The sequence below is a fragment of the Siniperca chuatsi genome, linkage group LG12, assembly GCF_020085105.1.
Source record: "Siniperca chuatsi isolate FFG_IHB_CAS linkage group LG12, ASM2008510v1, whole genome shotgun sequence".
NCBI lineage: Eukaryota > Metazoa > Chordata > Actinopteri > Centrarchiformes > Sinipercidae > Siniperca > Siniperca chuatsi.
The window spans coordinates 13,633,472-13,659,887 of record NC_058053.1 but is presented as its reverse complement, the minus strand read 5'-3'; the positions used below and the strand labels follow the sequence as shown (position 1 = coordinate 13,659,887).

The 26,416-nt window shown below is 40.0% G+C and overlaps 1 protein-coding gene across 8 annotated transcripts in view; it reads right to left on the bottom strand.

Annotated features, from left to right (window-relative positions):
• tanc1b (tetratricopeptide repeat, ankyrin repeat and coiled-coil containing 1b) overlaps positions 1 to 26,416 on the bottom strand; it is a 110,884-nt gene that overhangs the window by 57,043 nt on the left and 27,425 nt on the right. For 3 of the 8 annotated variants that reach the window (XM_044218049.1, XM_044218043.1, XM_044218045.1), the window contains exons 3-4: positions 19,454 to 19,660; positions 10,634 to 10,741 (exon numbers count right to left, since the gene is read on the bottom strand). In XM_044218049.1, coding sequence (XP_044073984.1) covers positions 10,634 to 10,741; positions 19,454 to 19,660 — 315 coding nt within the window. The remainder of the gene's footprint in view (positions 1 to 10,633; positions 10,742 to 19,453; positions 19,661 to 26,416) is intronic. The other 5 variants (XM_044218051.1, XM_044218044.1, XM_044218050.1 and 2 more) reach the window with 2 other exon arrangements.

Sequence of the window (26,416 nt, the reverse complement as noted above, 5' to 3'; positions counted from 1 at the left end):
CACAAGGTGAATCTCACTGCTGCTGTAGTCAGAAACAGAAACAGGGGGACAATACTGTCCACCCTAAAACTCTGCAGCATTATGAACTTAGTTGCCTTGGTTGGCAAACGGAGCACAAAAAAATACTTCACAGCTGAATGAAACAACAGAAACAATAAATGGCAAATAATATGGATATTATAGACACTCCATTCCTATAACTAATATACTCATTCAAAGTCTTGTTCAAGGACGCTTTGCATATAAATAGGAGGAGCCAGGGATCAAACCACCAACTAGACATCCCAATATCCCACCTGAGCTACTTACTACGGCAGCAGATTCCAGTTCTGCCCATTTCAATAGCTGGACTGGCTGTCTTATCATTGAAAAGTAGCTGAATTTGTATCCTGACATACAAAGCATGCCTAATTAAGCAGATTGCACAAGTGGTGAGAACTAATTCACCACTAAATTAAGAACACCAAAGGTTCTTGAATTTCTGAACTTATGCTGGTCATGATTCAAATGCACGCAGCTGGTCTACTATAACTACCAGAGCTATTTCGTAGAGGAAGAATAAACCATGCCAGCAATTTATCAAAGGCTTCTGTACAAAACACAATTAGACATTATGACTGGCACATGTTAGTCATGTGCCTACGGCCTTTAGCCAAGAACAAAATGTGTTAGACATGATACCTTTATTATAAGTGATGCCAGACAAGCACATACCTCTAAATTGAGATTGAGCAGAATATTTATGTTAACCCTCTGACACATCTGCCCACTGGGTTGCCTGGTTTCTGATGTTAGTATGTGTTTTATGTTGGCACTGACTTTTAGCCAGTTGCACCGAAAAAGCACTTGGCTTTCATTTTGAGAAACTGAAATGTTGTATAGGCCTGAAAGGAAACAGAAATAATCAAATAGGCCTAAAGGTTTCACACTGAATAACTTGAAGCTTTTGTCTATGTAGTAAAGAATGCTAACCTAATACATATTGGCTGCTGTACTTGCATCACCTTTTCTCCATTGCAAATACTGTGCAGTAAAAAAGACCATACATTGAAAATCAATTCTTTATAGGGGATGTCACCCTGCTCATTTAAATGCTTGAGAGGAGCCTTTTAAGACCACTGGTGCAAAGACAATGTTGAGGCCTGAATGCCAACAACAATGAATTTTATAGATTCAGAGTCACTGGATTATAGCACGCATCTTGTTAAGGCTTCACACTGCACTATAATCATGTAAAATGAAAATCACATTTAATAATCATCTCTCACCCACCACAACATGCAGAAATCTTAAAAATTAGGAACAAGCAGCAATCTTCAAAATGTTTTTTGTTGGCTTTAACACTGTTTTGAATATAAGTGTTCAATGCTGTGGTTCTTTGGCATTGCCTTACTTTGACATCTTTATTGGATTTTCTGTCATTAAGGTTTGAGGTCCTGTAGATACATCACACAAACAATTTAGTTTAATAACAAAAAACAATAAAGAATTCATGAGCTACTATAATCTCAATAATTTTTGTGTAACATCATAAGGTGACAGAGTAGTATAACTGATATTTACGTTAAGAATTAACATAAAGTTGTTAAATTCAACTGTGGACAGATATTATCTATGTTGAGTGCCAGTCGAGGGTCAATAGTAATTTAAAGTACACAACAACATATTGCATGCTTCATCAATTTTTAGTAGACGGGTACAGATAATGGGAATTGGTCCCAGGTCTTTAAAAGGGGCACCTTACACATCACATATTCATGGCTACTGTACATTAGCAGACAGTGACAGGTTGTTTTTCATTGTGAGAGTCTGTGTCAAAGGCATAGCATGGCTTTTAGTTCTAAAAACACAAACATCATGGATTTGCGAAGACTAAATTGTGTAGAATAACACTCTGTGAGACTCCTAACATTCTTTAAAAGATATTTATGCCCTCCACTTGATGTTGAGGAAAAATACAGAAGTAGAAGTAGCATAGAAAAAATAGGTGCAACATAGTTGCACATAACATTTAGCTCACAGAATGCAAGAATGTTCTGAAATTTAAAAAAAGAGAGCGCAGAGCTGTATTTGTACCTGCTCTGGCTATAATGTAATACAAAGTAGAAAGTAATACAGTATGTTGAGTGTTAGCTTCTTCCCTGACAGCACAACTTCATCACTGGTTGCTCAAAACCACTTAAACTCACCTGTCTCTGAGGACCAATCAGTAGCCCTGGAATTGTGCTGGGGCTGTGAGGAGACCTCTAGGCATCTGACATAAATACACCATGACAGACAGAAAGGCTGACATATGTGACACACATGGCACTTACAAGCCAAAACTGAGGCTCATGGGCCACATCAACAACAATATCTACAGCCAGTGGTATCTCTGCAAACTAGTACACTGTACCAACAACACAAATTAGATGCACTGCAACTGCACCCACTGCTATACATAAAAACCTTCACTTTGAAAGCTTATTTTTCACACCGTTCTGTGTTCATGCATTTATGAATAAAAACAGCAGATGCAGTACATGGAGAAACCTGTGTTAAGCTTATGGCTGTACTGCAGATTTATTAATTACACTACTTTGGCTTTAGCTTGACAACCACTTCTGAATGGATTTAGAGTGTGTGACTCACTATTAATTCTGTTTATACACATGACACAACAGGGCAATTGTCTAGTACAGCTTGATGGTTAACCCTGGGACCAGTTTCTTTTAAGAATGTTATCATCGCCTGATACCTGTATGTAAATACAGGTATCTTTAATTATTGTTTTTCCTTTATTTTCATTCCTAGAAGCTGCTCAAAACAACCTGTCTTATCTGTTGGCAAGTCTTATCTGTTGTTGGTTAAGCGTCTTGCTCCAGGGCACCTCAGCTGTGGTACTGAGGGAGGGACACATGCTGCTTATTCGCTTTCCTGCCAGATTTCTCCAACCTGGTTGTGGATCAAATCAGCTACCTTTCAGTCATAAGCTCTATTCTCTGACCTTTGGGCCACCATTGCTCCTACGCTGATCTGATAGTATCTAAAGCTTTAATGAGCAGCCATTGCCTGCAATGTGACATTGCTGATATGCGCTGGACAGCATTAGTCTGTGGAAATAAGAGACTGTTTACCAGTTAGCTTTACTAGTCATATACCAGTGGCATGGTACACTTGGGGAAAATAAATCAGACAACCATCCTATCCTAGTGTGGCAACTGTATCCCTGGGTTTTGTTCTCTAGTTCAGAACAGTTTCTTCAATGTGAGACACATAAACACAACAATGAAACATAGAAATCACCCCCAGGTCAAGACCAGAAAGGTGTGTTTCATTTTTAATTGATAACTTATTCATACAATGGGCAAAGGACTTTCCAATCCATACCAATTCAGAAAAAAATAGTCCATAGTCCAAAGACAGAGGTCAGTGTGGGGTTTATCAGTTTCTCAAGCTGTTATGCATTCCTGAAAAGGAAAGCATGAAAGAGGGCTGCTATGGTTTAGTGATTTAAAATGCTATCAGCAGTGGAGCACTTCTGACTGCAACACATTGGATCTTTTACCTGGGGCACAGCAGGTTACTTACACACATGTAACCACACAAATGTATATTGTAGACGTACTGTATCTATGGGTGTGTGTGTGCATTCTCTTTTCTCTGTCACTCTCTCGCAAAGAGAGTATGAGCGTATTGTATGCCGATAACTAACAAGAAATTGCAGTACAGAAATGCCGTTTTGTTTGAGATCATTTAAAAAGTGTTGCCATAATATAGTTTATCCGATAGGGTGAAAATGTCCCACTATGTACACTTCTCGGTCAAAATTCTTTCATAACCAAATTTAAAGGGTAACTACACCCTAAAATTCTGCTAGAATCCTCTCTCCCACATATTCAAAAAATGCAACAAAATAAGGGAGGGAGTGGCCTTGCGGCTATGTAGTGTGTGACGCAGAGGGTCAAGGGTCACGGGGGGAGACTGACTTACCACAGCTCAGTGTGACATGGACAGTGATGTAGAGCTGGTAGTCAGCGCAAACCAGACACGAGCAGCTACTGTCAGACTATCTGTGTCTCTGCTGGAAAAACATGGAGTCACTAGAAGCACATTTATGCCCCTTTGAGACATAAATGCTGTTTGTTGCAGTTAAAGGTACTGTTCGTCAGCCCTAAATATCTTTTTAAGCCCTGAATATAGCAGTTATCGGTGTGCTCATGTGTTGTGTTTACTGCCACTGAAGAGGAATAAACCTTGTTCATGTAGGTGACACAAACTGGGGCTATGGTCACCCAGTGTTCTGCCATTTATGCTTGGCATGGCGAAATAGACCTCAGAGTCTTGCCAATTTTGTCACGATTAAGGAGGAGCCACAGATTTCAGCTGAACTGAACTTTCAAATCCAAGCAGACACCAAAAAGACTTTGTTACACACAGTGTGTGTATTGTTGAAAAAATCACCTGTATTATACATACATTACATATGCCAACAAGAATCTATGTGATTGTACAGTACAAAAAAATAATTTAGTGTGGAGTTCCTCTTTAAGGGATCCTTTTTAAAAACATTTATGCATTAAAAAAAGAATATCAGCTAACATATTGTTACTGGAAATACTGATACTATAATACTAATACTGATATCAGTATCGGCCTAAAACAATCCACTATTGATCGGTCAACTCAATTCACTCCAATACTACCCAGATTACAAGACTGCAAATGGGTTTGAAGGCATCTATCTATTACGGTCAGTCTCTACCAGTTTGTGCATATGTGACTGAGGCTAGCAAACTCTCTGGTTGGAGGTAGACCGAATGCAGCTGCCACATTATACCAAATGACTAGACATTTTATCACAGAGTGTTATCATGGTCCAATAATGTCACTGGAACAGTGGAACGCTACTACAAGTATACACTTGTGCAGACTTCTGCAACGGTCTAATAATCCCAAGTAATGACTAGATGACAAATCCAATGTCTTACTAATAATGAGTTAATATATTCTATGCAGGGTCATTGGATTACAACACATATCTTGTGCAGTCGTCCCACAGCAACACAACCATGAATGGAAATTCACATTCATTTAACATTTCTCATGCACAAGGAAATTTGCGACAACTTAAACCTACCCATTTCTGTTATTTAGTTATTCAACTCTGCAGAAGTTCTCTGGAGTGTAAAATCAGAATTGAAAAGTCTTTGGCAAACCTGATGGATAACAACCCTTAACTGTGACATACTTAGTACTTACTTGGTAGCCTGTGCGTACAAAGAAAAAACTAAAAAGCTGTTAGGAGGGTGAGACCATGCAAGCTCAGTAAATGGACTGTTGAGCTATATGTAAGCTTTCTACCAAGGCTGTAGACTGCCTCAATGTAAATGATTTGATGAGAAGGAAAATAGGCTTGGTTGTGTTGTCTATTATGACCCACCTCCTGTAATTTTGCAGTGGATAAAATACCATCCAGAAACAATGAGTGTAGTCAATTTGCAGCATTGCTCTCATGGCTCTCATTAACTACTCTCATCTTGATTAACCCAGTTTATTAATTGGTCCCATCCTAATGGACTTTACATGATGTCATGACTTTATCTGTGAGGGCGACACTGGCTTTAAACTTGCATGGCACTTAGCACAGCTTTATGAATCAGTTTAAGACTTCATAATGGAACTGACATTATTTATGATTCTGTGGCGAGCATGATAAAACTGGCAATAGGGCATCAGCAACTTTGTCAGCACACATAAGATAAAATGCATTTATCTGGATGGAAGCCAGTTATAAAGTAAAATGATTACCTGATGAAAATTAGCTCACTGTGCTATATACAATATCTGATTAGTCCTCTCTATCTTACACTATCCTGGAGATATGGAAAGACCAGGGATGTAGCTGGAACCGCTTTTGTTATTCCAGTAAATGTACAGCAAATGGAGGCAAAAACAAAACAACACCGTTATCTACTGCCTGAGGAAGTTTATGAGCAGGTGTGAAATAGCAGCCGTGTGTTGCAAGGATAGAAGAATGAAGACGGAAGGAGGAGGAGCAGAAGACGGATGGAGGAGGAGGGGGACAGACTGGCTCCACAGAGCTGTCTTGGCTCTCTCCCTGCCAAGAAAACAATCCAGCCGGTGCTCATTAGCAGCTGGAGTTTCATTATCACAACAGTGGAGCCCGTTTAATGAACCCTCGATGAGAACATGCGTCCTGCTTCCCCATTTGAGTTCAGAGGTACTAGGTGACGTGACCCCCTGAAGCAAGTTGAGCGCTCTTATTGCACATTCCAATGTTAGAACCACAAATGTCCTTTGCTGTGAGCACAGATGGAGTGTCCAATTAAAGATTACAGCATACTGAGGTGAGACTGTTGACAATAAGTACAATGAGGTTTGGAGGGTGGGGATGGCAAAGTGATAGTAATCATAGTTTTGACTGACATCTCAGCTTGACACCATACTCTAGCTGTTATTATTGTTGTTCTAATGTTAGATACAGATGGCATTTCATTAACCATTTGACCAGAAAAACTTAAGCTTCTTCATGCAGCGATTCACCCCTGTGGGGCACAATGGCTGTGCTGTGAGGATCCTCAAGAGATGAGCAGCACAGATTAATGAAGCATCATCATTAAACAAGAGAAAAGACAGACAACATTCAAAGTTTCAGCTTCCAGCTGTTGATTAAAAGAAGGAATATATGCCATAGAAAAGGGACAGAACTAACACTCATTACATTCATCTCTGCTGCTACAAAGTCCCTGCTTTCCTAAATGGTAAATGGTGAATGAAGGCTACCTAAATATCACCAAAAGTTCTATAAACTGGTAACAGTGGGTCTTGATTATACAATTGGGCATGAGTCTTTATAAATGGTACACAATACAGCCAGTTTGTAAAAGTGCTTTATGCATAACTGACCAATTACGTTCATTCTTTACTGGGAAAAAAACAACTCCTCACATCCCTTTGTCTCTGTTTCTCAAAACAGTATCATACTAAGAAAATAAGAATAATCTGACATCAGCTGTACTGCTTTAGGGACTGGCAAATCGAAATTGTAGTGTTAAAAGAAATCACCAGTGACACCATGGTTTCCTACATTTGCAAAAACATTCCTTGCATGCAGCCTGCCAGCCTGTGAGATTTTGCATCAGATTACTCTTTGATGTTTTGCATATCAGGAATTAAGAAAAAAATCACACCACATTTATCCAATTCAAACAAAGCCAACATAGACAACATGAGGCTGAATCTATTAAGTTCTGTATTCTGCAATGGCTAGGCCAATATTTAAGCATTATATTGTGCCAAAATGACACATTTGACAGGTAAAGATGCCTACATTTAAAAATGTTTTCACTGTTATCTCCTAATTTAAAAGTAACAATAATAGAGCTAGTTAACAAATGAGTACCATATTGTACAGGAAATGACAACGATTACTCAGATTACTAATCACTATAGTTACAATAGAGAAGTGAAAGCAATACATAAAGCATACACAGCCAGATTTAAGAGGTGTAAATTCACAGAATACTTCAACAATATAAGTTGGCCCATAGGTTCAGCGCTGACAAGATAATCAGTACATGAAGAAACAGGTGTTAAGTGTGTGGGCCCAGGTCTCAGCAGCAGCAGTTGTAACATGGGGGGTGTAAGAGAGAGGCATAATTGTGGGAGAGGACGGGACCTGAGGTTCAGTCTTGACTGACAGAGACAGAGCTCTGTGACAACAGCTGAAACTATTTTGACAGGCGGACTTTTGGCCGCCTGTTGCAAATGTACTCATGCAAGCAAACACACACATACATAAACAAACATATATGTACTTGCGGACACATAGATTTAATAAAAATACACTTTGCATTTGCACACATGCACAAGAAACTCTATCCTTCCTCAAAGACAACTATGTGAGATGGTTCCATGTCTAACACACATTTCCTTTCTTAGCCTACAGCCCATCCTGCTTGTACACAACAGAGAGCACTGGAAAGCTGACAGTCAAACCCAAAAGAAGAACAAATGAATACATTAAAAGCCACATGCAAGCTATCATATCTGAAGATGGCCAAAATGAAACACACACACACACAAAAATGATAATGCATAAAAATCTGATTTTCAACATTATAGACAAATCAGGGTATTCACTGTCTAAAATGCCACAAAAAGCCTCAGCTGCACTCAAAAGTGACTATTGATGTGAAGCATGGTTTTTGGACATCCAAGAAAGGCATCCAACACCCAACAAAAAGCCCCTTTACAACTCCTAAGAAATGACTTTATTTGGGACCTAAATGTCACAGTTTTCATGCTGCAAAAATTCCAATGGATTTTCCGACTCAGATTCTTCCGGCACTGGATCAACATTCCATGCTGACGCTGACCTTGTTACAAAAGCTGCAATGTCAAACAACCATCTCGTCCTGTCTCAGCAGTTAGCAAAAAAGTCAGCATTGTTTACCCTCTCTGAAGTAGGAGACAACACAGGCTGAAAGATGCTCTCTTTATTGACAAAAGAACACTGGATACGTCCTTGTCACATGCGATGTGTGACGCACATTAATAGAAATTAATCCAGCTGATGTAACAGCCAAACTCAGACACTAGATCGAACTGTATGGTGTAACTTCAAATAAAATGCACATCCTATATGTGTGAATTTGTCCACATGGGAGAGAAAAGGAGAGGCATAGCATGTGTAGCTCTGCTCAAAAGCCTGTCAGCTGTGCATGGGGCCTCACCTTACTACAGCAGGGCTATCACAATTAGCCATCATTAGTCTAGAATTTATACATCACCTAATTGTACATAATTAGTTGAGTAAGTTGGCTCATTCCTGTAATTTCTCAGCAGTAAACTTCTTTTACCTGCTAACTATGGCTGTGGGAGGTAGACTAGTTTCTCCTGGCTTATCTGCTTACAATTATTGAATAACTGTACATGGCAGCTTGGCTATTTCTTCTGTTCAGTGAGAGCTGAGTCAATATTTGGGAACATGTACAAGCCACTACTAAAGCTGCAAAATAAACTAAAATGTTTTAAGTGCCTGGAGCTGCTCAAGGAGAGACTGACTTTTGCTGTTGTTCCAAGTTATAAGCAATAAAAATTGTCTTACATTAGGCTGGGTCATAAATTGACCAGATCATTTACTGTTCTCTCTAATCTCATGTAGACCAGAAAAATAATATAATGCAACATTCAATTTATAATCTTAGCTCAGTTTCTTGTGTACTCTGTGTTTGAGACTGAAGCAGTTGGATGGTTCTCTACATTTTGTGGTAGCAAAAAGATTCTCTGGAGGCTTGGTCAGTAGATCTGTCACATACTTGTAGGGCAGTTAGGCCTGATATATCGCCTGAAGAGTAATTTTAGCCTAGAACGAAATTAGAGAAGAGGCAGCCCTGAGTACACGAGGTTAAAACAACCACAACAAGAGCCCTTCTGTAAACACAAGTCGTTTTGTTAACATTAAATGCACTCACCTTGAGCATTATTTTTCTTTTCTCTGTGTTGGGAAGCAAGAGGGAGGAGGAGGGAAAGCTTAGGAGAGATTATTTATAAGACAGCACAGGCATGTGGATGTGTATGTTTATATACATGTGCTTCAAGGGGGATCTCTGGTCTGCACAGGGGGAAAATGCATGGGGAATAGTAGAAAGGTGTGAGTGATTGTGAAAAGGGGGAGAGAGGTGTTGTTCGTGCAACTTGCAGTAGGTTTGCATTCATAAACAACGTACCATGATTTTCTCCATAAATTTCTGTTAAAAAAATCCAAACAAGGTCTTTCAAAACTTTTTTTGACCATACAGCTCATAAAACTAGCTTACTAACAGTGCCAGTACAGCAGCTGTCATGAGATAACATTTATCTGGCGTCCACAATATGCCGGTAGCCCGCTCTGAGACGAAACACTGCTCTGTGCCAGCTGAATGTCAGACACACCCTCGTGCCTTGGTATGTAGCAGTCAACAGTGACTGGGCTGCGCTGGGTTACTGCTGTCTACATGCCATGTACAATCAGAGAGCACCACTTTCTGTGTTGCCTTTTGCTAAAGATAACGCATCCTACAAACTCCACTTAAGCCATTGGGAGGAATTTGAGCCCGCCCTGCTCTGCTGAAACAGAGCACTTAGTGGAACATTACCCCTACACACATAAACACAGAAGAGAGTCTGCAGCAGTAACACTAAAGGCACACCTCACAGAAACGTGGAAACACAAGAACACACGTGTAACACATACAATTACTGAGAAATTTAAGGTCTTGTCCTCATTACATTCCCATGAAATAAAGCCAGTGCTTCGGTCAGACAATGTATCCCCACACAGTGGAAAACTGACTCCTCTGTGATCTAAACGCACACTTTAAAATAATATTGGCACTATTGTGTGTGCTGATGCTACCCTTAAATTGCAGAGACCTATCCCTGACCCCATGGACACACACAATGATATTCTATATAACACAAACAGCTATGAAGACTGATCACAGTAAGTGGACACCAGCTTGTGAATACCAGCTGAAAACATGTATGTTTCTCACTCTTAAGCCAGTTTGTTTAAGTCTAACTGTTTCCAATGTCTCGAAAAAAACACAAGCAGACATATATACAAGTGAACGAAAAGCAAACTCACCATTGTGTGAGGACTCCTTGTTATCGGCCACCTTCCTCAGCGCTGAAACGATGGCATCAGAAGGAACACGAGGACTCTCCACATATTTGGGCTTCCTGATTGGACCTGCTAGTACGAAACCAAAGACCAAAGATACAGGGAGAATGACAGGGGGGGGTGCAAAAGAGGAGAGAATGAGAGAAACAGAGAGAGAGACAGTTCTCTCGATTAACGTGTTCCAGATAGAACTAGAGATGAGAGGCGGTGGTGTCTTAGTACTCCGCAGCTCACATACACTCACTCACACACACTCTCTCAGACAACTCCCTGCGCTGATAGCAGCTATGGTCTGTCTGACAACCCAGAATATTGTCTGCATGGCTGGAGACTCCAAGTAAAACACTGCTAGCCAGCTCTGGGAATGTAAACTACAGCAGGAAACCACAACAATTAGCCTCTTAGTGAACTTTAAAAAGTTGCACTGTTGGGGATCAGCAAAACAGAGTTTTTCTGCATGCTGATCTGTGAGCAGTCCCTTGAAAGTATACCCTCAAGGATACATATGGATAGATTAAGGTCCGGGTGTCCTGGTGTAAGTCAGATGATGTATCTGGGACAGCGGTACAGTTCTCTGAGCACTGTCTTTGTCTTTAGTGAGGAGTCGAGGTTAGCTGTTCCCTCTGCTCACACTGTGACAGAATTAGAAAATCTCACAGCTCCACACAGAATGCTTGCTCACTGTGCCGAACTTTAAGATAAACCACTTACATACTCTCTCCACTAGAGACACATTTCCATCTTTGTGCGTGCAAAAAGATTGGCCCCTGTTGTCTACAACATATTCTGTAGAAATTGCCTTTTAATCTGCCCTAAATAGACAAAACATAAGGTTCTTTCTTTGAGTGGTAGCAAAGGCCTACCAATCTTTCCTAAGAGTGGCAATATAATTGTTTATACATGCAGGAGATCCAGCAAAGACACTAGACTAAATACTAAGCCATGAAACAAACATCTCCCGAGCAACTAGCTGCGCACATTTCGAGTCCTCTACTTTTATCCCACAATTGCTTGTGTAAAAAAGAAATACATTCCAGAGTCCAGACAGAAAAGCAAAATGAAACCGCAAAAAATAATCTGAAAACAGGAGGTGACTGTATAATTTAGATTCATAAATCCATAGAGAATAGCAACAGCATGTTTCCCCTTGCACCACTCCTCCATGCTACTCCAACCTTGACCTACTGTAACCCAATCCAAACCTCTTCGTCCTCCTCCAGACTCCTATAAGATGACTGTATGTGTAACCCCAGTCATAACATAAAGATTAGATGGGAGAGCAGAGATAGCCATTTCCTAATACCACATTCAATAACCAGCTACACTCTCACCTCAAGAAAAAAAAATCCTCTGAATCAGATGGAACAAATTTTTTTAAACCACAGCTGCTATCTTGCCCACAGATACTAATAGTGGTGGTGTGGGTTAGTGAGGGGGTAAGGTGGGGGAGTTACAGCAGCAGCCATGTGAGAGGAAATGATCTGGAAGTGTCATTGAAATAAACCGAGCATGAGAGTCAAAGTCAGCTTGATGCACAGTGCCATCTATGGATATGCGACTTGAAATGCATACGGTGGAACGGTGCTTTTGATACCCGAGAAGAGATTCTGCCTCCGCAAACTGGGTGTTCTCTTGCTTGTTAGCAGAAGTCATGATATAAAGCCAGTCAAAGAACTCAAAGTAAAAGCCCAAAGCCAAATGCAGTTGTCCGTCAGAGGAACAGGAAGCAGTAGTCGTAGTATGTAGTGAAAAATAGTTTCAAAAAGTGATGAAGGTGTCGTTTAAAAGCACTTTAATCTAAAGATTGGATTTCTAACATGTGATATGTTACAGACTATTTGATTTGTGATCATAGATGAGGTCTAAGCCTAAAGGGGACTGATCCAGTGAAGCATCTACAAAAGCAATCCAAGTCAGCCTGTTATTTGGCAGACAAAGCCTAAGAGTCTGTCCTGAAAACCTCCATTCATGTGCGGATGGTCAGGCACAACCTATTACCCAGGAGTCACACGGCTCCAATTAAAGGGGGACTACAGAGACAGAGAGGTCTGTGTGTGAGACACACTTAGTTCAGGTAAATATCTTGGACTGAAAGCACACTGGTAAATATGTTCCGTTGAGTGTATTTCATCTAAAAACAACAGGGGGCATAGTTTGAGTAATTTAAACCATATGCTTAAGTTCAGATTCAGTTTACACAAAGAGCCGAGAGGAACACAGGATCCACACATGAAATAATAAATATGTGGCTGGCTATCAAGGGTAATTTTAGGCCACATCTGAGGGCTGATAATACACGGAAGAGGCAAAAGGTCCTTCAGCAAGACTCTGATGTCCCAGCATCAGCACATGACAATAAAAGCACGCAGGGGTTTCTTTTCCTTTCAAAATCTCATCTCAAGATTTAACAGGGTGTGATTACCACTCTGCCCTTCTAGATGGAAGCGCTGACGAATAAGCAATTGCAGTTTATAACAGGCATGAAAAGGTTGCAGAAATGGAAGTGTCAGACATACGACACTTGAAGGACAATGAGAGAGAGGCAGAAACTGAGATGTGCTCTCACTATCACACTTTGGATGCAAAATCCAGAATATAAATCTATTTACATGCACATTAATTGGTACACAATTAACAATTATATATGTAGGACAATCATCAACTCTAATTTCCCAAATTTCATAAAGAACCATGGAGGAAATGATAATGAGAAGGACGAATGTGAGGATTTTCTACAGAGAAACATCACCCAACTATTAACTTGATCACATCTCCACATTCTATCTCAGAGCCAAACGCAACAAATTAAAATGCATTAAGTCTCAGTATTTTGAACATACCCCATGCAGAGAGGACAAACGAGAAACATCTCATTCTAATGTCCTCTAAAAAGCAGGCAAGAGCTCATTAGAGCAAGGGAAAGCTAGAAGATTGGTTCAAAAGTATATTGGGCTTGAATAAGAGAGAGAAAGAAAGAGACTGGGATGGTTAATAGTAGTTTTGGGGGTTGCAAAAAATAACAAAAACAGAGAGAAAAGAGTATTTCTAGGGTAATGCAGCCAGGCGAGCTGTGACTGCAAAGGACTCTTTACTCACCGGTATTCACTGTGAGATTCAGGAATCCATGACCAGCGAGCTATCAATCAGCAGGCACATGCACACACACATACATTCCAAACACTCGAATACCTATGACCAACAACTTACAATGTCCAGTCAATGCCAGTGAAAGAGAGAATTGTTCATGGTTAGGAAATGATCAAGGAGTTTTCCCACCATTCTTCACGATGGACTCTGACTTCTTCACATTTCAACTTTTCAATAAGACAGTGTGTCCTCTTTGTGCAGTGAAGAGAATGAAAGCAAAGTCTCACAACAGCCCTCTTTATGTTCCAAAATGTCATTCTTCAACTCAAAAGTGAAAAATAATATATTATGGCAAAAAAAAAAAGATAGATGAGAGTGGTATTCTGAGTGCTGCATGTCAAGCTCAGATACCAGTGTTATTTATTGAATGTCTTACAGAGAGCACGTGATACACTTGGTCTTGTTAATAGCTGTACCAATCTTTTCGCCATTATGGTTGCAAAATAGCTGAGAAAGTATTACAAGCATGGTGTTTTGTGAACTTAAAAGACGAAAGCTAATTTCTGATTCATTCCCTATTCACAGCCTGACATATTGACATTATCCTCTGCTGGCTAATGCAATTTCTGCACTGTACAACAATGAGAGACTGGTCTACATGTTTAATAGTCATGACTAATCTCACACGTGCTGTTTCACAAGATAGGATGAATTATGTATTAGTCTCCACTGTTCACATGGGTATTCATTTTCAAAAGGCAATAACAATAACTCAAGCATGTAAAATAAATAGCCTACACTTTTTGCTTTCCCCTAACCATTTACAGTCTAGTATGACACACCACTACATTATATGAGCACTCTGATTCTACTGACCAACAAAAGAAGCAATGACAGTTTATTCAGTGTTGGTATCTTGGGCAGTAGGTGAATTGGGATTCCACTGCAGATGAAAAAGGGGATTGCATGTGATGAGGAGCCAAAGCTGGAGTGTAGTGAAGTGCAGTGAAGTGGAGAACTGGATAGGACTTTTCACTGGGTGCTCATCAGAGGAACCTTTCAAAGGGTTCCTGCAGCATCACAAGCTCTTTTACAGCTCAGCTCTCAAAAAGGCATCACTATTCCCTCAGGGCTGTCTGGTTACTGTCAGTACCCCAGAGTTGACTTCAGGAGAGCTCACCTCTAAAGGGGGCTTCAACTGGCACTGAAGAGAGTTCCTATCATCTTGACAGAAATGCAAAATAAATTGCACTCATCTGGCAATTTAGAGGAAGAATGCTAGTGGATGGAAAATTGTAGTCATACAGAATATTATATGATAATATGACTTTAAATCAAACAATTATTTGGCAAAAACATTTAAAAGTTAATACTGCTAAGGAGAAAAGTGTCTGGCTGAAAATGATTGTAGAAAGTTCTAAGGAATTATATAATTTTGAATCCTATGACATAAGTCTCTGTTAGAAGAGGTGGTTTCAGATTAAGCAGGCACTGTCCTTGAACTTGTACATGCTTTTAATGACTGCTCTATAACTATTAGGCTTAGTGAAAACACACAAATCCACAGAGAGATCCTCAAGTGTTTCACCAAAATGACTTTCTGTGTTGTTTTATGTGGTCTGCTGTGATTATATCCTCTCAAGCTTTAACCGGTGCTCCAAAAAAGATCTCAAAGAATGCAGACATTTTACAAAATAGCTATGGTACTTAATAATCACAACAAAAACACACTGTTAATACTGTACAGTGGCTTAAACAGCCAACCACCACTAACGTATAGCTTTCAATATGCTCTGGGTGAACAATGGGGCTGCCACCACAAAACAGAGATAAAAAGGAGATGAGCAACAAAGAGGTCATGGCATCAGACCACTGTCAGTGAAAGTCGTCACCTGGCTGACACACACACACACACACACACACACACAGCTAGAGTTTGTTAAATGCTGCAGAGAATAGTTTCAGGTTGGCCTAAGTGTCCAAACACAGCAGTTTTTCACCCAATTAAAGAGCATCAACAGGGTCACCACCTTTCCTGGAAGACAGAAAAAAAAGTTCTTGAAGCATTTCCAGATCCTTTGATATGGAGATCATGTCAGAATAGTGAACTGTGCTCTCTGGTGGTGATTTGCAGACCTGCTTGGCTGATCGATAAATTAATTAGCCTCTGAACCAACAGAAGCCAAAGGTCCCATCAAAGAAAAATCCACTTAACTTGTTTCAATATACACAACAGACTACCAGAGACCACCCCCCCGTGGCCTCATTGCAGATACACCAATTAAAATGATACACTGCCCATGACAGCAATAAATTCATATGAATTGCTGTTTTATGATCCCTTGAAGACTGGCACAGAGGCAAAGCACGGTTTTGTCATGGGACTACAGAAAGGTCACACATCCAATGTACATACAGTGGCAGCACCAGAATTACCTCTGCATCCAGCACTCTTCACCCTCTTACTAGAGATCCACTGTCACTGATATCTATTATTCTATCTTATCTGATATATTGACTAGTGCCATTCACACCATGTTGTTACAGGGCTCATAATGCAGGGATGCAGTGTTGTTGTGTATATTGTGTGGTTGTATAGTTTTGGAGAGGTGAACTCATTGAAGTGCTCATTCAACAGCTGCGAAAGCATCATCTTTACACACATTCGACTCACCAAGCAGTGCAACCTTGAACTGATGCTTTTAATCCCACAATGGCACAGTAACCTATTACAACCAGAGGAGGTCACTGTGTAGATACCCAGGAGACTGTCAGGGGTGGAGCAAAGGGAGTTTCTAACGGGTGAAAAAGACCTGAAAACCTAATTTACTGTGTCATCAACTATATTCTACCCACTTAAGTTCAAGTTTTTTCAATACATGATCTTTGACCTGCACTGGGCTGGAGCAGGATGGGTCCACTCAGGCAAAATTCTTGCAGTAAATGTCCCTCCTTGGGCCTTTAGGGTGCCTGTAAACTATTAAGACTATAAAGCCTAGGTGCTGTTCAACACATGCCAGGGTGCTGTGTTTCATGGTTAAGCTCTGGGCTTAGCTGATCAAAGCTGTGGCACTCAACGCCACCAGGACTTTGTGGCTCAGGCATCCTTCACACTCCTAATTAGCTCAATGTTTCTCTGTTGTCCCCTGTGAAGTTTTCATGAAAAGAACAACCACAAAGTTGGAGCCTTCCAAACTGAGATAGATTATCCAATGTGTCAGGAAATGAAGCCAAGCCACAAAATGCTTCTGTGAAACCACTTCCCCTCAAAGACATCAGTGATGGCTGGATGGGAAGGAGAACAAATGGATGTGTGAAAGAATGCATTGATGGCTGTACTGTATTTATTTATGGTATAAATAAATGAGGGCAGTATGACTTGAGTAAATAACTAAACTAGTTGACAGGACTAGCTGACAAAAGACCCGGGTTGGTATGTAGAAACGTTTAGGAAATGTTCTTAAGAATATTTCTGAACTTTGACTTTGACTGGGTTTCCACATATGCCATAGATATATTAATAATATCAGACTTGCTATTTGGAATATTGTAAAATTAAAATCACAAAAAACTAAAATCACAAAAAACTTAAGTCAGCCAAAGTTATTACTGCGCTTTTGATGTCTCGAACATGACGACTTTGTTGTGTTGTTTGTATTTGGGTAGGCCCTGTATCTTTTATCAATGTCCATTAGAGGTGGGCGATTTGACCTAAAATTTACTAAATTACTTGTGAACTTTACCCCATGATTGTGTTGAAGTGGTACTAATAATTCCAGCTTTCCTGCTAGAAATCTGGGGTAAATCAAAATGAACTACTCTCACTCACAATTTTGTTTCTAACAGAACATCTGCATAATGGCAATGAATGAATGAATACTATGCCGGTTCTCAGGCTCAGCAAGAAGAGAAAATGCAGCATTATGACCCATGTTGTTTTCGTCACAGAGCTGAGACATTTCCTGCAGTATGTGTTTATTAACTGGAGGTGTGAACTCCCCCCCTCCCTACGGGTTTTCACAGTTACCTGTGAGGACAGTGGAGGAGAGCCTACAAACCATCCTCCAACCCTCTCTCCCTGGTTGTCCTCCATAACATCCTATCTTGTCAGTCTGTTTTTTCCCCCTTTTTCCATGCCTCAGAGCACCCCAAGTGGGAATATGCCTTTAATGAGTGTTCCCCTTCCCCTGTCCCCAGGGCCCTTTTCACCTTCACAAACCCAGCCTCTTCTCTTTCTTCATCTCTCTCTCCCTCTTGTCCCTCCCTTCATGTCTCTAAATGTACATTTCATCAGCACTCTCTTTGATGGGTTTAAATTGGTCATCGCAAATCCTGTCTCAGCTAAGGTAGTTGAAGAGATTTGTTTTAACTTGAGTGGGGGCTGAGATGAAACTCTACTTGGCTATTATAAACTGTAGTTGTCTGTTTTACCTCTTTTTTATAAACTAGGGACTAAGCATACTTGCAATTATGTATCAGGCCTTCCACTAAACATTTGCATAATGTACTGCATCACAATTTCACGCCTTCAAGTCCAATATTAGGTTTTGAAGTGTGATGAGAATTGTAGAAGAGGTGCATAGAAAATCAGATTTGAGAAGTAAAACACTATCATCACCCTAATCTGTAGCTGAAATTAGAATATGGCGTTCCATGTTAGAAAACTAATTTAAAACAAACTAAAATGATGTCAAACACAACAACTTAAACCTAAATCTTAAAACTGGAGTTGAACAGCTAAATGACAATTTCTTGACAGAGATGTGAACGACACAAGTTTGCTTTAGGATTAAACCGAACCCCCTTCCTATCAACTCATCTTTATTCTAAATAGATCAAAGCTGTAACCACTCTAAACAAAGGCTAGATAGCCCCACAGATGAGTGCCACATGTGAGTGGGGCCACATTGACCACTTAAAGGATTTCTCTCCTCTCTGCCAAGTCTCCAGAATACAAAGACTCAGGTTGAGACAAGTTCAGCTACAAAAGGTATCCCCTGCTTTGAAGCACCCCACAGCTGCTGACAAGCATGTTCTCAACATGGTGGATAGAAGGAGCCCGGGAGGACTGACAATTAGATCCAGCGTAAACACACGCCCATTACCAGCCAGTAAAGTGTAAACACACGGTGCAGTTGTAGAGACCTCTATATCGACACAAGGTGATCAAATACAAGGACGAAGTGATAAAAACAATTCTTTGTAACCAGTCTGAGCTTACGGTCTAATTGCTGGGATCCAGAATGATCCAGCTATCATTATTACTTCATCCCCCTGTCTTCCATATGACTTTTATTTTTCCAAGAGTAACAATTACTCAGAATTGTTTGACATGTTTCAGAGAGGTTAAAGTTAAAAGCTGCAGCAGCAGTGTTTTAAAGCTGAGAGGGACTGTCATTCCTGGAGCACTGTCAGATTTTCAACAATCCTACAAAAGCACCTGAAGGCAGACAGGAATGATCACTTTTACAGGAAGCCCACAGTGACCAGTGAAGCTCCCATTGCGAGACTGAAATAGTGTACATCAAATTGGAATAAACCAAATGCTTGCAGCACATTTAGCTTGTCTTGGTTAATACTCATGGGGGTGTGTGGTATAGAACATAAGTGTTTTGTTCTAAGAGTATTTTACCTACTGGCAATATAGCAACAACATCAGGAATCACAGAAAAGCTCAAATATAAGTACAAACAGTACCTGGTGATCTCTTGTTAGGGCGTAAGGGCATCATGTAGGACTGTCGTGGCAGAAGAGGTGAGGATGGAAGAGACATGGACACTCCCTTGGCCAGGCTTAATCTGAAAACATCATCTGGGACATTTGGGTGGCCGTTGCCAGGCCCCTGGGGTTGAGGGTTTCCCTCAGGTGGGAATCTTCTTTGGGCACTGTGGCTGTGGACATCACCTGTTGAGGAGAACCACAAAATTGTTATTACCTCATGTAATGACATAAGGAAGAGCAGAGTTCTTACATTTTGCTACCTATTTACCACATACTTATGCAGGCTTATCTTTTTCTCTTACTGTGCTAGTGCTTTTTAGCTGTTTGTGTAGAGCAGAGTTTTCAGGGCTGAAGGAAGTGAAGCTCTGTGAACTTTTAAACCTTTTTACACCAACGTTCTATTGAGGTACAATATTGTTAAAACCCTGAGAATTATTGAACAAAGTACTAATGTGTGTCCTAATTGTGTATGAGTGCACAATGCTGACTCTCTGCACTGTTTTAAGAACTTCACATTTCTCATTCCTGTGTTTATTTTCAAGATAAATCAATTGAAGCTAGACTGAGAGAATTGTGAGAGGATTTGTGCAGCTGTGTTTGCACATGCAGGGCTACGTATAAAGACTCCCCCAATACTATAGGCACCCCAAATTTCAACTTCTCTATCAGGCTCAGTGACTTGAAACTAAATTTAAAATTGCAAATAAGCAGTAAAAAAAAAAAGAAAGAAAAAAAGGTCATTCTGACTCTACAGATACTAGCGCTGTGCTAGAAATAGCAGCCTATGGTCAGACTCAAGCATAAAGTTTATGTGTGGTCTGGAAAACTAAAACAATGAGCTAACAAGGCTGAAGAAACTACAGATTTGGGGGTTAATTCTCAGTAGATTAAATATTACCGGCAATTCTTTCACATTACATAAAGTAATTTGAGTCATTGTTAATATTCAGTGAATCAGTGAGGTAAAGCCCAGCTCTTAGATGTGCTCCTGATTATCTAAAAACTGTATGCATAGATTCTTCAACAATTTGTGTGCACTATTTATTGTTTACATTCACATATTATTTAATTATGCTATTTTTGTACACAGTTCTTAAAGTGCCAATTATAAGAAAAGGCATTATGTAACATGTTATTTTACCAGTACAATAGACATTACATTGCATTACATGTTCCTTTACCATAGACCCCAATGTCTTCAGAGTTTTTGATGAAATGCACATAATAGAAGAAATGGGTGGCAACATTCAGTAGGCATTTGAATTACGCGTCAATAAGGGAAAATAACAGAGTCAGTGTGCCTGAGGAAACTTTAGCCCCCAGAGTCCCCTGGCTGGATACTTTTGCCACACTGAGAACTATGGAAGTGACTTTTGTAGTATTCTGCCCAAAGAGATGATTTGTGTTAGATACATTTCCAAAGGACAATTTAAGCGACATGTGTTCTGTGATGTACTAAGTTATTTACTATATAAAACATTTTATTTTATACAGAGACCAGAACCTGCAAAAGCCTTTTGTTTAGATTTCAGATAAATTAAAGATGACCAGACTGACCTTGAAGCTGACCCACTGAAACATCTGAAACAATGTACCATTTTCTTTTACTACCATCCTGAGTCTGAACACCAGGAATGTAAAGCCTCAGAGAAAACCCTGGGAACATTTGTTTTTGCTGCAGAAAGAAGCTTGGCATTTTTGAGTTTATAAATAAAACAGGCACATCATAGTTAACAGGTGAAAATGTATAAACCCAAAAACGCCAGCTTTTCAGGAGCAAAGCAAACGTGTTGTTTCTAACTTAATGACACATTTTTCAGCTTATCAAATTAGTTCTCACAGATATCACACAACATAAAACTTTCTACATCCATATAGTTTCCATAAGGTATACAGTGTACTGTTATGCAACAATGTTAGACAGACAGGTGCCACAGGCTTGCAGAGAAATCAGCTTACACAGCAGGGATAATGGTGGATTTCAGCATACAGTAGAGTGGTCTCTTACTGAGATTTCCTTTAATGATTTGAACAAAACAGAAATACTGAACATGCATCTAGTTTCTCCTGTTTCAATGGAACAAAGCTTTAAAGAAAGGCAATTCAGACAAGTGAAATTATGATGGAGCACGTATCTAATGCACCTTTTGCAATAAGGTGGTGTATTTAAGCTGCCCATTTTTTTGCTCTTACCACAGCTGCTAGTCCACTGCCCTGTTTGCAAACACTGCTGCATCTGCCTCTGCTCAATGTTACATTATTTGATCAGCCCCACCTCCATTCCAGCATCCACCTGTAGGATCTGTTTTTTTGCCCCCAAAGGGAAAGTTTACTGACATCATTCCTCTCATACCTTCAATTTGCTAAGCTTTGTCTAGTCTTTTCGTAGGTTGCTAGGGACATATACATGGGTGATTGCTAGAGGTGGGGAAAAATCAGAAGAGACCTGGATCCTGGAAAACACAGGGCCACATAATATGTGTTTAAACCCAGGGTCATTGGCCAGTGAGCATTTCTCACGCCATCGGGGCACATGAGAAGGACATCCAGTTAGTGGAGTAAATAAGGTTCTGTCATTGACCACTGAGTTAAGATAACTCACTAAGCACACTGGCCGGATGTGCCTAAAGGACAAAAATCTGTCATCAAACTCACTCAATGAATTTACTCATTCACAGGCAGGTATCAGGTATTCATCGACATCTCGTCTGAATCTGGTGACATTGTAGTTATGAGGCAGACAGAAGTGGTGGTGACATAAGAAGGGAAAGATGCAGTTTTCATACTTTTTTAACTGTCTGTCCATTACATATTTTGCCATTCACATTGGTTTTAAAAAATCCTACCCTTGTATTCAGAATGCAGTACTTAAAAGTGCGGAACAAATGTGAACTCAAAGTCCATAATTTTTTAATCAACACTGAGCAGCTTGAGATACCAAAAGCAAAAAAATGTATCCATGTCACTGCCTGATTCATAACTGTTTCTAGTAGCTGCATCAACCTAAGCTCGCAAGAATATGGCTTGAAGGAGAAAACTTCACCTGTGGGAAAAGTTCCTTTTTACTTCTCCTGAGTACATTTGCCAAATAAACCACCATTGATGCTAACAAAAGTTCTGCCCCTTGTTGCCTTATCTCTAAAACACAAACCATATGATAAGTTTAGTGTACAAGACATCCACATTTCACATTGCCTCTGATCTTTATGAAAGTAAGGGTAAGCATATTTTGTTGTTTCCCATGTAAAAACACCACAATGTAATCATAATCTTGAAGAATTCAAAACAGGAAAACATGTTAAGTTAGTTGCAGTGGTGTGCAATACGATCCAGTTGTCCAGAAATCTGCTGGTTTGCAATATAAGCCAGCAGATTTCTCTTATGGTGTCACTGTGCCCTACACTTAATCATTTGTACTTTCAGGGCAGCTATATTTAATTTTCTCTGCTGTCACACTTACATCTGACTAGATATTCCCTATATTTTTCTGTCTCACCTATTGAGATACTGTCATTTGTTCTCCTTACAGAAACGGTTCCCCACAGTCTCACAGAGGACTTGGTTCCATACTTGCAAATGACTTAACCTGGATACTAGTTTGCTCAGTGGAATCCAAGCCCTAGATGGAAAAACCAGGTTTTGCTTTACTGAGAACCAATCCTGCATGGAAAGACCATTCTACCCATGGAGCCGGCTAACGGCAAAGTAATCTATTCTGCGGCATCAAAGTTGCCCACTCATCATGGCCACAAATTAAAATGTATGAATTATCAACCTCAAGATAACATGTAATACCTAACTAATAATACAGACCATACGTCAGCAGACCCAGCTAAATAAGAACTGCAGATGTGGTGAACCACAGTAATGACAATTAGCTTTGGTTCTGTTTTCAGGACTGTGCTGCTTGGGAAGACTTCAGCAGATTAGCACTGACGCCTGTGTGCAGCCAGAGGTTTATAGAAATCACTGAAGACTCAACTACAAGAGGCAAGCTACCATTAGCATCCTGCTTCTCTCCTCAGGGAAATGAGTGTTATTGGGCTGCTGGGCTAATCAGAAACAGAGACCCATTTTCTCTCCGCCTCCGCCTCGCCACAGGGGACACAAAGCTGTTCTGTGTTTTAAAGGGCTCCTAAACAAAGAAGAATGCCAGAGACAGGAAGCGGAAAGGTTGCAATGACACCTCTGCATGCCTTCAGACATGGAAAAACCTGTGAATGACCCAAAGGTCACTCAGCAAAGGTCAGGACCTGCCATCACCCTGACCTGAGTGGGACCTACTGCATCCACATTGATACTGACACTTTAAAGGGTCCTTAGTGAAATATTTTTGTCTGACGGCGGGTTAGATATGCAGATATGGAAGATATGATGCAGGGACTCTAAGTTTAGATCTCTCTGTGGTAAGCAGTCAACACGAACCATATGTCAAGAGTTTATCCTAGCATTTCAATAGCTGATGGCTATATGTAATACTAAATTAATTAATCAGAAATTAATAATGATATATTTTTGGGCACCCTGTTGGCTCAGGGGGTTAAAGCACTGACCATGAACCACAACATATCCAGTTTGTGTCAGCCAAGGACCTTTATTACATGTAATTTTTTATCTGTCCCTCCCCTAATTTCCTGTAATTTCTCTACTATAACTCTTATAAAGGCAAAAAATTAAAAAAATAAAAATATAAAATATTTATATTATATTTTAACAATACATTAACAGTGTGTGCAAAATTAAGATGGTTTATTTAACTGCAGATAATGTACTGGGAAAAAAAGAATAACTTGTGAAATGTTGCCCTTCTGCCTTGTCAAACTACTTGACAGCAGCACTAGCTCTCCATTTGTGTGCAACTTGACAGCTAAACAAATACATTTAAGATGTAATAATGGAAGTAGTATTATTTGTGATTATTTGGTGGGCATGATAACAGATGCCCCTATATAGGGGAAACACTGTATCATTATACTAATATTACAAAACTGGCAGCGTCTAAAGGCTACATTGGGTATACTGTAAAAGCTGCCAGCGGCGTGTTCACTTGTTGCAGTCACAGCAGGTCGTGGCTGATACAGGTTTCAGCCATATTGCAAAGTTGTAATTTTGGTAGTTGGTTCTGAAAACAAGAGGAGCCACATAAAAGCTGGCCATTCAAGTGCTGGTGAATAAGCTGCAGTGTGTCAGGGTGACTGCTCTGCCATCTGACCGACACTTTATAATGCAAAGGGACACAAGGACAGAAACTCACCAGTGCTATTTCAGTTACTTTCCTAAACCCTGGCTGGGGCAAGGCCTGCAATTTCAGCGCCTGCTGTGGTCAAGGAAATCAACCCTTTCTAATTATACAGTGCTGCCCCAAGATGATGTAAAAATGATTACAGTCCCTTGCATGCTCTTTCCTCCTCATCAAAGTAAAGGGCCAGAGCCCATGAGGACATGCCCAACCCATAAAAACGGTTCAATATTATTTCAAGACATTGATTTAGAAAAATAAACATTAAAGTACAAATCAATTATTTGAGCAGGTCAATGTAAGTCAATCCTAAACGTTTGTTCCAACCAATGTTCCGTCTCACTGTCTCCTACATTTGCAGTAATGTCATAAAGATGGAAACACTGTAATTTAAATAAAAACTAAATATAAAAGGGAAATATAAAACCTTAACTGCCTGAATGCTGATGAGGGTATCTTCCTTGTTTGAAACTGCATAAAATCATATTTTTTTTTGATAATGAATTTCACTCCTATCTGTTTCTTTGGCATTATGATTACAATGTGTAGTGAATGGTTGTCCTGTACAGCCTTTACTCAGGCTACGTAGCAAAGTGACCATCCTCATTAAATAAAAGTCAACCACAATGAATTAAAACCCATTTCTTTTTTCATGCATGGCCTTAGTGTCCTCCTGTTCCCCCTGCTAGCACTGTTCACACTGAATGCTGAATGCTTTGAAATATCTTTCATGGGTATAAATCTGGATGGTGTCCTTCTCCTCTCAAGTAAGTCTGTGCAATGGAATGTGATCTGTCACTCCTTCTGAGGGTGCAATCCCCCCCTGAAAGACACAGAGCCTCTCCTTTGTCCAACAGAGGCCTGAACTGCCCAATAAAATTATACAATTCTTTACTAATGTAGTTGTGCTAGGGACATACAGATCACCATGAAGTGGCATGAGTTTTTTCCCTTCTGTATCAAAAGTACAAAGGCCACATGAAAGTGATAGTAAGTTGAATAATAATTAGCATTGTGTGCCTATTGTAATAAAGATCTGACAATAACATTTTTAAGTGAGTTAAGGCAACATAGGGGAAAGGTACAGAGACCAGGCATTTTCTGCTTGAACTGCTGGTGAATCAGTTGCCAAACTGCAAGACTATGTAATGTAGAAAAGTCTTGATATGCCAAAGACAGAATAACTGAATTAGCAGAGAGGAACAGTGGTGTTTCTGTTAGTTTGTCCACTGCCTGTAGTTTTCAATGCAAACCACAAAGTGTACTATTGACAGTTCAAACTATTTCGGCAAAAGCTGGTTTTACTAGAAAAAGAATATGAACCATGATACCAATCTATTTTCTCTCCATATACATATACTGTACACACACACACACACACACACACACACACACTCTATTAGCTTCTCACTAGTTAATTTTATGGACCAAAGAGAAAATGAAGAGAAGCTATAATTAATGCAGATTCTTTCAGTCGACACACAAAGCATGATGACCATAGGACAATCTACCAAAGGGGGAATTCTCCCGCTAGACTGAGTGCCAATACGGATTCCCTGTGTACTTCCGAGACCAGGGTGACAGTCTCACAAAAGCTGTCATGGTTAACACACAGCAACCCACAGAGAGGAGAGAGAGCCAGACAACAAGGAATACAGCGTGGGGGAGGGTACTCAGTACAAGTTGTCTATGATGATGAA